The 13,059-nt window shown below is 38.8% G+C and overlaps 1 protein-coding gene across 1 annotated transcript in view; it reads left to right on the forward strand.

The window, feature by feature from the left end:
- Nucleotides 1–13,059, forward strand: part of NR1D2 (nuclear receptor subfamily 1 group D member 2) — a 29,614-nt gene that overhangs the window by 5,253 nt on the left and 11,302 nt on the right. Inside the window, exons 2-6 of the mRNA XM_026496916.4 lie at nt 4,022–4,288; nt 5,175–5,263; nt 7,600–7,744; nt 9,721–10,340; nt 12,077–12,262. Coding sequence (XP_026352701.1) covers nt 4,022–4,288; nt 5,175–5,263; nt 7,600–7,744; nt 9,721–10,340; nt 12,077–12,262 — 1,307 coding nt within the window. The remainder of the gene's footprint in view (nt 1–4,021; nt 4,289–5,174; nt 5,264–7,599; nt 7,745–9,720; nt 10,341–12,076; nt 12,263–13,059) is intronic.

Genomic DNA, 13,059 nt, shown 5'->3' on the forward strand with positions numbered 1-13,059 from the left:
CAAATGCTTGTTGAAAAGCATTGTTAAACTCCCTGAAGATAGGAATTGGATAGTAAATGGATTGATAGTAGCTCAGTAATTTTTCTTAGGTTTGATTTTGGAGGCTTTGAAAAGAAGGTGCATTTTGGGTGTTAATAACAATACCTTCCAGGGGCGCCTGGGTGGCGCAGTCCTTAAGTGTCTGCCTTCGGCTCAGGGCGTGATCCCGGCGTTCTGGGATGGAGCCCCACATCAGGCTCCTCCGCTGGGAGCCTGCTTCTTCCTCTCCCACTCCCCCTGCTTGTGTTCCCTCTCTCACTGGCTGTCTCTGTCAAATAAATAAATTTAAAAAAAATTCTTAAAAACAACAACAACAATACTTTCCGTTACCCAGTTGGTGTTTTAAAACAGTTATGAAGCCATTGGGATACCTCTGATTTCTGCAGGTTTATTTCTTTTTTTCTGAGATTTTATTTGAGAGAGAGGGAGCCAGAGAGAGCGAGCGAGTACAAGCAGGGGGAGGAGCAGAGGGAGAGGGAGAAGCAGGCTCCCTGAATAGGGAGCCTGACAGTGGGGCTCGATCCCAGGACCCTGGGATCATGACCTGAGCTGAAGGAAGCTGCTTTAACCTACTGAGCCACCAGGTGCCCTTGCAAGTTTATTTCTAAAGTGAGGTTGTCAGAACACCTTATGAACATAAATGGCTCTCTCAAATGCTTGCCCTAAGAAAGTCTTACTTTAAGGAAAACCATCACTTTCTCATCTTTTTCTATCTTGAGATGTAAGGAAGTGAATTTACCACCTAAAGTGGTAGTACTTTAGGTAAGATAAATAGCTGTGAGATCTTCCTTTGGGAGTTTATTGAAGACTAAGGATAATATTTTCCTTTGCATTCTATTCTGAGTGTGTAGACACGTGAAAAAAGTAACAGTTTGTTAACACCTGGGATTTCTGATGTGAACTTCAGATCCCTAAAATTTTATGAAAACAGATGGCACGGTGGTTTTACCCAGTAACATGACATTTGCTAGCCTTCCGAGTTAAAATTGTTTCTCTCTGGATTCACAGTATATTAAGGGTATTCAGTATGTTATGTCAATAAAAACATCAACTTTTAAAACTATGAACCAATTTGTGCTTTAATTCAGTCATTGTAGCTATTCTTAAACTTCAATGTGCAAAGAATTGCTTGGGGAACTTGTTAAAAATTAAAAATGGTCATTCCTGAGGGGCCCTCTCTAGTTTGGGCAGGGCCTTGGAAATATGTATTTTGAAAAAGTACATTTTCAGGTGGTTCTCATGATATATATTTTACATAATTTCTCTGGATGATGAGAGAAATTCTCTGGTGGTTCTCATGATATATATACTTTACATAATTTCTCTGGATGATGAGAATAAACTCAAATTTAGGAAGTTTTTCCTCCACGTGTTTGGAGTTCTAGGAGCTTTCAAAATCAGCAGTAGATGAAATTTCTATTAAAATTACCCTTGGTCACTGGGGCGCCTGGGTGGCTCAGTTGGTTGAACATCTGCCTTTGGCTCAGGTCATGATCCCAGGGTCCTGGGATTGAGCCCCGCATCGGGTTCCTTGCTCCATGGGGAGTCTGCTTCTCCCCCCCCCGGCCATGCTCTCTCTTTCTCTCTCTCTCTCAAGTAAATAATTAAAATCTTAAATTAAAAAAATTACCCTTGGTTGCATTTTCTTCCCTTGAGCGCAGATGAAGACATTGGCTTGTGACAGTCCCGTTTTACTGTGTAACTGTTTTATTGTGTATCGTTATCACCGAGAGGTTGATTAAAAGTTTCTGATTTAGTAGATCTGGAGTGGGGCCTGAGAACTTACGTTTCTAACAGATTTGCAGGTGATGCTGAAGTTCTTGATCTAGGGACCACACTTTGAAAATGACTGGTTTATAGGTGGGGAGCACATTGGAGGTCTAATATTAATCATAAAGCTCTGGCTTTGCTCTGGGAAGATGATAAGCACTTGTCAAGAGGACATTTGGGAAGTGGGTTAGTCTAGAAAGACCAGAGTCACACTTCCAACTTCAAGACTGATAGCAGGCTTATGCTTAATGAATGGAAAAGTGGATGGAGTTCTCCACATTATTTATATTTTTTGTCTTTAAAATTCAAGCACATGTAGTTGCATTTATGCGTATTGAATTTGTGTATGATGAACACTGTTGCAATTTTCTTGGCATGGTAGGTGCTCTGTTAACTTCTCTTTGGGTCGTGACCAAAATCCCTAATAGTTATGGTTTTACTTTACTTCTCAGGAACTTCCCATCCTGGATGTGTATAATTGGTACTTAAATACATGTCTGGTACCTTAGTTCAACACAGCAGACTAAAAGTGACCTAAAATTCCTCTGCCTGTTTTTTTCTTTTCTGTAAGTGGAAGTGTCTTTCTGTTCTTTGGAATTGTTTTGGCCTCAGCATTTTGCTGTGTGTGTGTGTGTGTGTGTGTGTGTGTGTGTGTGTGTGGTGACTTGTAAAGTGTGGCTTTTATCTAAAAAAAAAGATTGGGGAATCATTTCTCATTAGCAGAGAAGTTTATTTCAGAGTGAATGCTTAAATTGCAGTTGTTACTTAGGGAATGTGCAGAACTCTCCACTTATTACTCTGTGTAGTTATCCAGATTGTTGTTAGAAATGCCCTGTTTTTCTTGTGACTCCCTAGTAATGTTTTATGATATTTGGGTCTGTCCATTTTATTAAATGTGGGCTTCACAGAGGCAGAGAAGTAGGTCTTAAAAATATTTATGGCAGAGTTCTTACTTGGGAAGCATGTATAGAAGATTAAGAGACACTGTGCACTTAGGTGCTTATAGTCTAGTTGAGAAAGAGATGGAAACAGGTAAACAGTAGGTTTAATAAGAGCTCAGGACAGTGATAAAGGAGAGATAATTTTACCTTTGTATCTGATACACATAAAAAAATCCCATAAATGTTTGTTGATGATAGAGGAAAGACGAAAAGAAACCACAGTAGATCTTGGCAGAAAAGATGAGAATTAGTTGTTTGGCCTGGGATTTGGAAAAATAATATATTTGGCTATGAGATTACTCTTGCAGCATTTTATGTCTTTAAGGAAGATGTTTGAAATTATACTCTAAGAATAATTTTAAATACTATTTCTTAACCTGGGAGGTTTACAGTCTTTAAGAGGCCAAGACCAGTTTTCACCAGGGCTGTGGAGGTTATATTATTGGTGAGGTTGTGAGTAGTGTTTTGAGAGTAGCTCTGTGGAGAGAGAATTAGCGTCAGCCTTAATGTTATTTTCTTATAGCATGCATTCTTTCAGCCTCTTTTAACATTTACTGTAAATAGCAAGTCAGAAGAACAGGTGGTGAGTCTGGATTCCTTAAGAGCTGTTTACAGATAAGTGTGTCTGCAAGTCCAGTGGCAGAAGCAGGTGGAGAAGGGGGAATGTGGAACTGGTGATCAGTGGATAGGCATAGAAGCTTTCAGGGATGTTTAAGGAAAGATTCTGGGGGCAATAGCTACGAAAGGTTCCCCATTTTGACATAAATTATGTGGAGTTCAAATGTTACATCTGTTCTTGGTTAACCTGTGTTTTAGCCAAGTGCTGGGGGAGGCAATTTGACTCACTGTTTCTAGGATTGTGTCATAGAAAGGTATAATGAAGGAGGCAAAGAGAGGACCAGAAGCAGACTTCTTCATGACCAAAACATTTTGTTTACTCTAAGCCATGTAGTCAGTCAGGAAGGTTTTTCATTCATTTTAGGAAAAAAAAAACTAGAAAATGAAAAGCTTTAGGTTTGGATCTTTGTGTGCTCAGAATAATTAAGCCAGTGAGAACCTTCCTATTTTTTAATCAGTGGAAATATGTGCATTGAACTTCGTGGAAGCAGGAAGAATAGAAGGAAATAAGTTACTTTCTCCTTTTAGGGTAAGTGGATATTTAGTCAGCAACCTGTTTCTAAAGTTAGTGACTTTACTATTCAGATTTGGAAAAATAGAGAACATATATATTGTCGTGTATCTAATTATCTGAATTCTCCCCTCTTTTCTAGGAGGTGTGATTGCCTATATCAGTTCTTCCAGCTCAGCCTCTAGCCCTGCCTCTTGTCACAGTGAGGGTTCTGAGAACAGTTTCCAGTCCTCCTCCTCATCTGTTCCATCCTCTCCAAATAGCTCAAATTCTGATAATAATGGTAATCCCAAAAATGGTGATCTCTCCAATATCGAAGGCATCCTGAAGAATGATCGAATAGATTGTTCTATGAAAACAAGCAAATCAAGTGCACCTGGGATGACAAAGAGTCATAGTGGAGTGACAAGTAAGTTACTTTAGTTCTCAAAGGTTGGTGCCATTAATTGCACGTGGGGTTTATTTTATCAGTTTTTCATTTGGGTGTCATTTCACCCCCTTCTGGGTAATCATAGTTTAGTAGCTAGGTAAGAAATCAGTGATGATTTTACAGCCTAGGGGTTGTCATAATTGAATCGTGCCACAGAGCAAGATATGTGATATGCACTCTGCCTGACCGTATTTCCTCTAGGGTATCTTTTACCACATTTTCCCAGTTGCCTTTCTTCTGGACTCTTGGTACTGAATCTGGTTTCTAGAACAGAGTACTTGTTGTGGGAAGGGGTTTGCTTTCATGAAGTTGGAGCTAGGAATATTTGGGATTAGAAAACAAAGCAGCATTGGGGTAACTAAATGAGAGGTGAAATTTGGACTCCTGAGTGAGTGTGGAGGTAAGACTGGGTGAAACACGGGAGGAGCGGTGCCTGTAGGTGAACTGAACTGAGTATGGTTCAGCAGCCTGTGGAGACACCTGTTCACACCTCTGTTGATTGACTCTTGTCTGACTTCTTCATTCTTACTGAGGAGAATTGCTTTTAGTTCTGGTTGCATATATATGGTGTAAAGTAACTCTAGATTTATAGAATTTCATTGTATGTCTAAAATCATCAAGAAAGGAAAAAAACGGCTCTCAGATATTTTTGGCAGGCCCATAAACTGTCTTTAAAAGAAAACTAAGATTTCTTTGGATTTGTTAATTTGTTGTAAAGATTTTTCTTTTGCATTGTAAAAGTAGATTTGTATCTTTTGGATGTACTTACAAGTTGAATAAAATAAATTGGAATCACTTGGAAAGAAAACAAACAGTTGAAGTTTTTCTTCCAGGTTTATACTTTTTGTGTCTCTTTGTATCTTAGAATTTAGTGGCATGGTTCTACTGTGTAAAGTCTGTGGGGATGTGGCATCAGGATTCCACTATGGAGTTCATGCTTGTGAAGGCTGTAAGGTAAGCTACTGATTCTGGGATTAAAGAAATTGGAGTTAGCCTTGCCAATTTCCACAGTTGATAACCTGGGAGGATGAGAAAAGTTAGCAGCTACTCTTAAAGTTTTTTTTTTTTTTTTTTTAAGATTTTATTTATTTATGTGACAGAGAGACAGCCAGTGAGAGAGGGAACACAAGCAGGGGGAGTGGGAGAGGAAGAAGCAGGCTCCCAGCAGAGGAGCCTGATGGTGGGACTCGATCCCAGCACGCTGGGATCACGCCCTGAGCCGAAGGCAGACGCTTAACAACTGCACTACCTAGGCGCCCCAGCTACTCTTAAAGTTTTAAGCATTTTATGTAGTATATAAATGTAACTTGTTTTGAAAAATGTATCTTTAATTCAGTGAAAATATTTCTTTTTTCTTTTAAGATTTTGATCAGAATAAATTTGCTATCTCGCTCAAACTTAATTGTGGTATGAAACCAAGTGCACAGATGCTTATTCATAATGCATCAGGGCACTATTCCGGGTGGTGGGAAAATAGCAGGGAGCAAAACAGACAAGGCACTGCTGCCTTGTTGGAACTTAGTTTAAACCAGACTTTGAATAGGTCTCCTGAGGTATGTCGACATTCTGATCTGTCAGGTATTAGGAGTTGGGAATAATTTCTACATACTTGTAAAAATGTGGTATCTTCAGAAGTAATGCCAAGGGAGTAAAAGAATCTTGAATATAAATTGAACACTTGGGAAACTTCATTTTATTTTTAACGTTCATTGAATATTTCTTGGTTAGAGGGTCAGCTAATTCCAAGTGAGATAGTCTATACCTTCTACTTCTATCCAGGGAATCTCTCTCCTTTTAAAAAATCTGACACAATTATTTCTCCCGAGTATCAAAAATTAATATGGCCGAGACATTTGCTTTTGCTGTTTTCTGACTGAAAGCCAGGAACAGGAATCCAGTTTGGCAAGATATGATGGGTAAGCAAGATAAAGAATATACATGATGGAAGAAGAAGTATTTTCTAGGGTATCTTTGAATAAATTGTGAGTTTTGTAGCTCTTAATGGCTGGGTCACTTCACAAGACTAGTCAGTATTTAATACAGAAGTAGCACTTTTCCACTGTTTAAGAAATTCTGTAAATACTGTTTTACTCTTTTTTTTTTTTAAAGATTTTATTTATTTATTTAACAGAGAGGGAGACAGCCAGCGAGAGAGGGAACACAAGCAGGGGGAGTGGGAGAGGAAGAAGCAGGCTCCCAGTGGAGGAGCCTGATGTGGGGCTCGATCCCATAATGCCAGGATCACACCCTGAGCCGAAGGCAGACGTCCAAAGACTGAGCCACCCAGGCGCCCATACTCTTTTTTTTTTTTAAATAAAAATGTGAAATAATTGTAGAGCAGGTGTCATTCTCACTTTATTGCTGAAGAAACTAAAGCACAAGCAAATGAGCGTAATTGTGTATCCTTGATAAATACACATAATTGTTCTGTACCCTCTTGAAATATGTCTAGTTCAGATATTCTAGTGTCCAAGTATATTACAGTAGTAAAATTTAAAAATGTTGTTTCAAAATTATACAGAATCATGAAATGTGTGGCTGGTTATGATATTCAAGGAAACTGCAATTTAAAATTTTGGTAATTGTGTTCTTGACTTTTCCGTTCTTCCTGAGACCATGAAGCTGGAGCTCTTTGAAGACCCATCACAGAGCATATGCTTAAATTGTTTGTATAGTAAACGCAGTTAATTGTAGCCATCTAGCAGGGAACTGCCTTTCCTTGGATCAGTAGCTGCTCTGTGGGTGTGTGGTGTCACATGTACCTGTTGCTGACAAGTAGCCAGGAGCATCTGGCACATGCAGTTAGACCTTGCTGGTGTCAACAGGTAATGATCAGGAAAGACCAAGCTCTCCTAATGGAGTCCTTGGTTCTAGTGAGGGAATTATAGCTCTGGAACACATTTCTCTGTCAACTCTTTAAAAATCAGTCATTCATACTTAAAGCGTTTTGGGATTTGTATGTGATTAAAGTTTGGGCTGGAAAGTGTGGGTGCAGGCAGGGGCCGGTAACAGGTTAAAGTGTGGTAAAGGGTGCTTGGCAAGCTCCAAGATTCTCCAAAGGGAAGAAGGGGAAGAAGAGTTTTGTTTGGCTAGTAGGCATAGGTGCTTACTAATACCAGTAAGAATCCACTTAAATTCTGTGCGTCAGTGTTACATATCCCTGTGTTCGAAGCCAAAATTATTTCCTAGGTAGCTAGTAAAATACTCGGTAGTCAGTTGTGGGGGGAGTGCTTACAAGGATTTCATCTGGATGTTTTTAAATGGCTGAGTACATCTTCCTTTGTTCTTAGGGTTTCTTTCGGAGAAGCATTCAGCAAAACATTCAGTACAAGAAGTGCCTGAAGAATGAAAACTGTTCTATAATGAGAATGAATAGAAACAGATGTCAACAGTGTCGCTTCAAAAAGTGTCTGTCTGTTGGAATGTCGAGAGATGGTATGTTCCCACTTTAACGAGCACTCTTCTTAAAACATATGGAGCTAGGCTTTTATTCCTCAGCATAAACCAGACCTATAGGCCAGTTACTAGTGGCCTTCTTGTGCTTAGAGTGAAACAGATTTTAGAAAACACATTTTGATGCCTTGTAAGATGCCAGATTCATTAAAGTTAAATTTTAGTGTTATCACCCTGGAAAAACAGCTTTTGGCTATCTTTTGGGGCTTCTTGTAAACTCCCCCCCTTTTTTTAGTATGCACTTTTTTCTTTTTTTTCTCTGTCTCTCTCTTTTTTTTTTTTTAATGAGAGAGCGAGAGTGGGGAGGGGTAAAGGTGGGGGGAAGAGAGAGAATCTTAAGCAGGCTCCATGCTCAGCACGGAGCCCAACGCAGAGTTTGATCCCATGACCCCCAGATCATGACCTGAGCTGAAATAAGAGTTGGAGGCTTAACCGACCGAACCACCCAGGTGCCCCTCATTTTGTTTTTGATATAGGAACCCTTGGCTCTTTCTCCTTGATTTCTCAGCATTTCTGAGGAACCCATTTCTCATATGTGAATTATCTCTATGACTTTCTCAGCTCTGAGATGATAATGTGTGTTTAGGGCACAGGTTCTGAATACATTGAAAGGAGATACAAAATTAAAAGAAACAGTAGGGTCTGGGGTGGAGGTGGTTGCTAAATTCTGGCAAGATCCATTCCCATAAAAAATAAAAGTTAATTTGCGGGACTATTAGTATTTTCTGTGGATGACATCACTGGAAAATTTGGCTCTTCTATTGTGCTTACAGAAATCACTTTTGGATAGTCTCATTCAGTTCTAAGTAACATACCAGAAGAGTATGAGGTTTTCAGAGGGATTAGTTTAGTAGGATTAATTAAGAATTGCTAAGAATGAACCTGATACTTATCTAGGGAAGCGTTGCTTAAGCAGTCCCTTAAGTTACTCTAATATATTATACGAAATAGGATTTGTAATAGAGCTTCTCGAGTAATGGATTTCAGCGGTTGATGTTTTGGATTTCATTTGCCTGAAAATTTTTTTTATACTACTAGAAATACTGATCCAAAGTTGTTGGATATTGTGATTTCCTCAAAAGAACAAAAATGGCAATTATTTGTGGAGGAGGGAGTAGAGGTAGAGTGTGAAACATGATAAAATTGTCCATAGCAATAATGTTGGAGGCTACAATTAGATTAGGAAGGTGTTCTTGCTGGGTGGGTGTATTGGATTTTTATTATCGCCGTATAAATATTAGACTAGAAAGCTTTTGTTTTCTGTCCCTCAGGGATAGGAATGTTGGGGATGGAACATATTCTAAAACTTGGCCTCTAAAATAATGGAGGATGAATGATTTAATTTTTGTTTCATTGATTTTAATTAAAATCCAGCAAATTTTCAATAACTGCATTTCTATTGATTTTTTTAATTAAAAAATTTTTTTAAAAAGACTTTTTTAAGAAGCTGGAAAGGAGAGAGCAAATCATTTAAGAGTTGGGTTTTGAGAATAGGGTTACAAAAATGAATTGACAAATGTTAGATGTTCAGGGCGTGCTTATACCTGCTAGGTTCCATTAACATTAATGGCTGTGGGTAGTTGAATCCCATGTGTCTTCTTAAGAACACAGCCTTCAGCCTTGTTAATAGGTGCTGTGTAGTAATGCTGATCTGCTTCAAACTGTGATTTTTATTAGTTAATTTCAAATTTTTAAAATTTTGCTTCTAAAATACCCAAGACATAGATCTTCTCTTTGCTTTGTTTTTGGGAGAAAAATGAAAACATTTTCTCCTTTCCATTTCCTATGGTACTCAAAAATATAACCAGCCAATTTAGAATAATTTGGGCCAGAGACATACAGATATTTTTTATTTGTATCACTACAGGTCATCGTTAACAGAGATAATTTGGTGCTGTTTGTTTGTGTAAACAAGTCTTATTTAGAATATAGATATTAAATATCTTTTTCTTCAATAGCTGTTCGGTTTGGTCGTATTCCTAAGCGTGAAAAACAGAGGATGCTAATTGAAATGCAGAGTGCGATGAAGACCATGATGAACAGCCAGTTCAATGGTCATTTGCAGAATGACACGTTAGAACATCATGAACAGACAGCCTTACCAGCCCAGGAACAGCTGCGACCCAAGCCCCAGCTGGAACAAGAAAACATCAAAAGCTCTTCTCCCTCTTCTGATTTTGCAAAGGATGAAGTGATTGGCATGGTGACCAGGGCGCACAAGGATACCTTTATGTATAATCAAGAGCAGCGAGAAAACTCAGCAGAGACCATGCAGCCTCAGAGAGAACGGATTCCCAAGACCATGGAGCAATATAATTTAAATCACGACCATTGTGGCAGTGGGCTTAGCAGCCATTTTCCATGTAGTGAGAGCCAGCAGCACCTCAATGGACAGTACAAAGGGAGGAACATAATGCATTACCCAAATGGGCATGCCATTTGTATTGCAAATGGACATTGTATGAACTTCTCCAATGCTTATACTCAACGAGTATGTGATAGAGTTTCGATAGATGGATTTTCTCAGAATGAGAACAAGAATAGTTACCTGTGCAACACTGGAGGGAGAATGCATCTGGTATAGTGAAATCAATTTTTTTGCCCAACTTGCATCAAGGAAAGCTTTGAAGGTTTTCTTTTATTTGTGGGGAGTATACCAACTTCAGGGGCAGGGGTGGTGTCAGAAAACTTGAGACTTACAGAATCAGTTTTGTGCAATATTTTAGGTCAAATACTTCTAATAACATCATTTATTGATTGACCTAATTTCACACAGAGCTAGGTACAAGCATGTGATTTGTTTGATACTGTGATTGGGATTAGGATTTTATATAAAATATGGATCATGTAGAGTTGGTCCTTTAATTCTTAGAAATCCATTTCAAAATTTAAGCATTCTGATTAGTCACTACTAATCACTTACTAGTCACTTACTAGCTTGGGGATTTTCTCAAAGGGCTGGTCATATAGCTTGCCACAGTTAGTAATCCTTTGATTTCTGTGGAAAGTGTTTCTTTAACCATTATAATGCAAAAAGGTCTTTGAATATAGAACACGGATGATGTTTTACTGTTTGAGAATTTAGGAGTATTTTAATTTAATACGCTAGTTTCTAAGGATTTTCTCAGACTTCATCTTATGAGATGAGTTAATGTTATTCATATCATTCAAGTTTCTTTTTTTTATCAAATACAACAGTCTACTTGAAAGTACAGTGTTTATATTCAGCCAAAATTTCATCAAAAACAACAGTACCGCACCATTTCCAGTATAAACCATGAGGTCCTTTGATAGTGCTTGGTATTTTCTACAGCCAGGTAATTAAAGTCTTCTTTTTTCATTTTCAAAATAGCTGACTCTACCCCAATTCTTTTGTTCGATTTTTCTTGTTACTTGCAAGTATTTGATTCCGTGGGTCTGAAAGGTGACCTTATGATTTATTAGACTTAGTGCCTGCCTTAAGGAGGGAAGAATCTGTAAGCATTTAGGTTCTAATTTTGTGGAATTCTCGATAGTTATAGAATCATGCCATTCCTGGATCGCCTGTGGATTTAATGAAAATTTAAAGGCTGATTTTACTAATAGAGTATACAGTGAATGTTCATAACCTTTTTAGTGTTCTTATACCTTCTTTGGCTTTCTAGTTTTCCCTCACCAATCCTTAGGTAGAAGGTGGCCCTTGTATCTCCCGTCATTGTTTCCTAAGTGAACAAGTGGAGGCCGGTAGCCACACCACTGCTTATGAAAATAAATGGTCAATGATGTTTTTTAAAAAAGTGAGGCATCTCATTATCTTTCCTTCTTTGAAATTATAATACTGTAATTGTGCCATTTGGAAAGAAGTGAGTTTTGAAATATTAACTAAATTATTGGGTTCTAGGCCTGTGACTTCCAGCTGTATTTGGATAAATCACTAAACCTCTTAGAATCTCATTTCCTTATCTAAGAAATAGTAGTTATAATATCTGCCGTAAATAATGAATAGGATTGACAATAAAGTATGTATGAATTTGTTTGAAAATCATAAAACCAGCATCAGGTGGCAGCAGCGTTAAAAAATAAACTCTTAAACCTGTGCAGCAGGTTTTTGAAATAGCTTAGGCTACCTCTTTTACGATGCATTAATAGCCGTTCAAACTAGGTTGCCATGGGGCTTTCTAACATAAGGCAAGTAGCAAGAAGAGAAAGGTTAGTAGGTTTTACCTCTGTCTGAGAGTTATTTTCACATTGGGGTTTCCAATGATTGAGATCCCACTTTGGAAGTTTCTTTCCCATCTCTCACAATTTAAGAGTTTTCTGTTTTGTGCATGCTAGGTTTGTCCAATGAGTAAGTCTCCGTATGTGGATCCTCATAAATCTGGGCATGAAATCTGGGAAGAATTTTCAATGAGCTTCACCCCAGCAGTGAAGGAGGTGGTGGAATTTGCAAAGCGTATTCCTGGATTCAGAGATCTCTCTCAGCATGACCAGGTCAACCTTTTGAAGGCTGGGACTTTTGAGGTAGGTTTTATTTATCTAGAATATTGACGCAGGGTGTGTGTAGTATTTTATTTTCATGTACATTTTCATTCTCTTCTAAAATAAGTATTTATAGTCCAGAGGCTGAAATTACCAACAAAAGAATAACCATCTCAGAATCGTGGAAAGAGATGAGATTAATCCAGAGTTTCTTAGGACTTGAAATATAACTACTCTGTATTCTCAGCATACAGACTTCCTCCAGGTTCTAGTATTACTTTCGGGTGTGGACTGCAGGCAGGGTTTGCAGAGTGTTAGACGCTCACTGAAAGCCTAGCCTGGCGTTTCAGTGCAGAGTACAAAGGGCAAATAGAATGTGGTTTTTCTTTTTTAGGAGATTGTAGACTATTTTGGGGTTATATGAGATGGACGTGTCTTATGTGCTACTTTAGACCCTCTTGGCCTCACCTCATCCAGAGTCCTTGCTACTTTTTCTTCTCCAGCTTCTCTTGCTGTGACACATTCTGCCTGGACTTGGGGCAGCCACTGTTGCCACCCTGAATAGGATACAGAGTGCCTCTCTCTGTGCTATGTTAGGTGCCTTTCACCTATCTTCCCAGGGCTTCCCTGGTGCTGCTGAAGTGTGAGGAGCCTCAGGTCTTGCTCAGAGCTCGCTTAAACATTATTCTGAAATGCAAGGTGGTGGGTGGGAAGTTGGTGTCTACTGGGCCACGTCTTTTGTTCAGTGGGGAACGGGATCCAGGGGATATATTTTCACTTTTCCCTGCTGGTCCCACAGACTGAGCTCTCAGTTGTTAATGATACTGACTGGTGGCCAG

The sequence above is a fragment of the Ursus arctos genome, unplaced genomic scaffold (assembly GCF_023065955.2).
Source record: "Ursus arctos isolate Adak ecotype North America unplaced genomic scaffold, UrsArc2.0 scaffold_20, whole genome shotgun sequence".
Taxonomy (NCBI): domain Eukaryota; kingdom Metazoa; phylum Chordata; class Mammalia; order Carnivora; family Ursidae; genus Ursus; species Ursus arctos.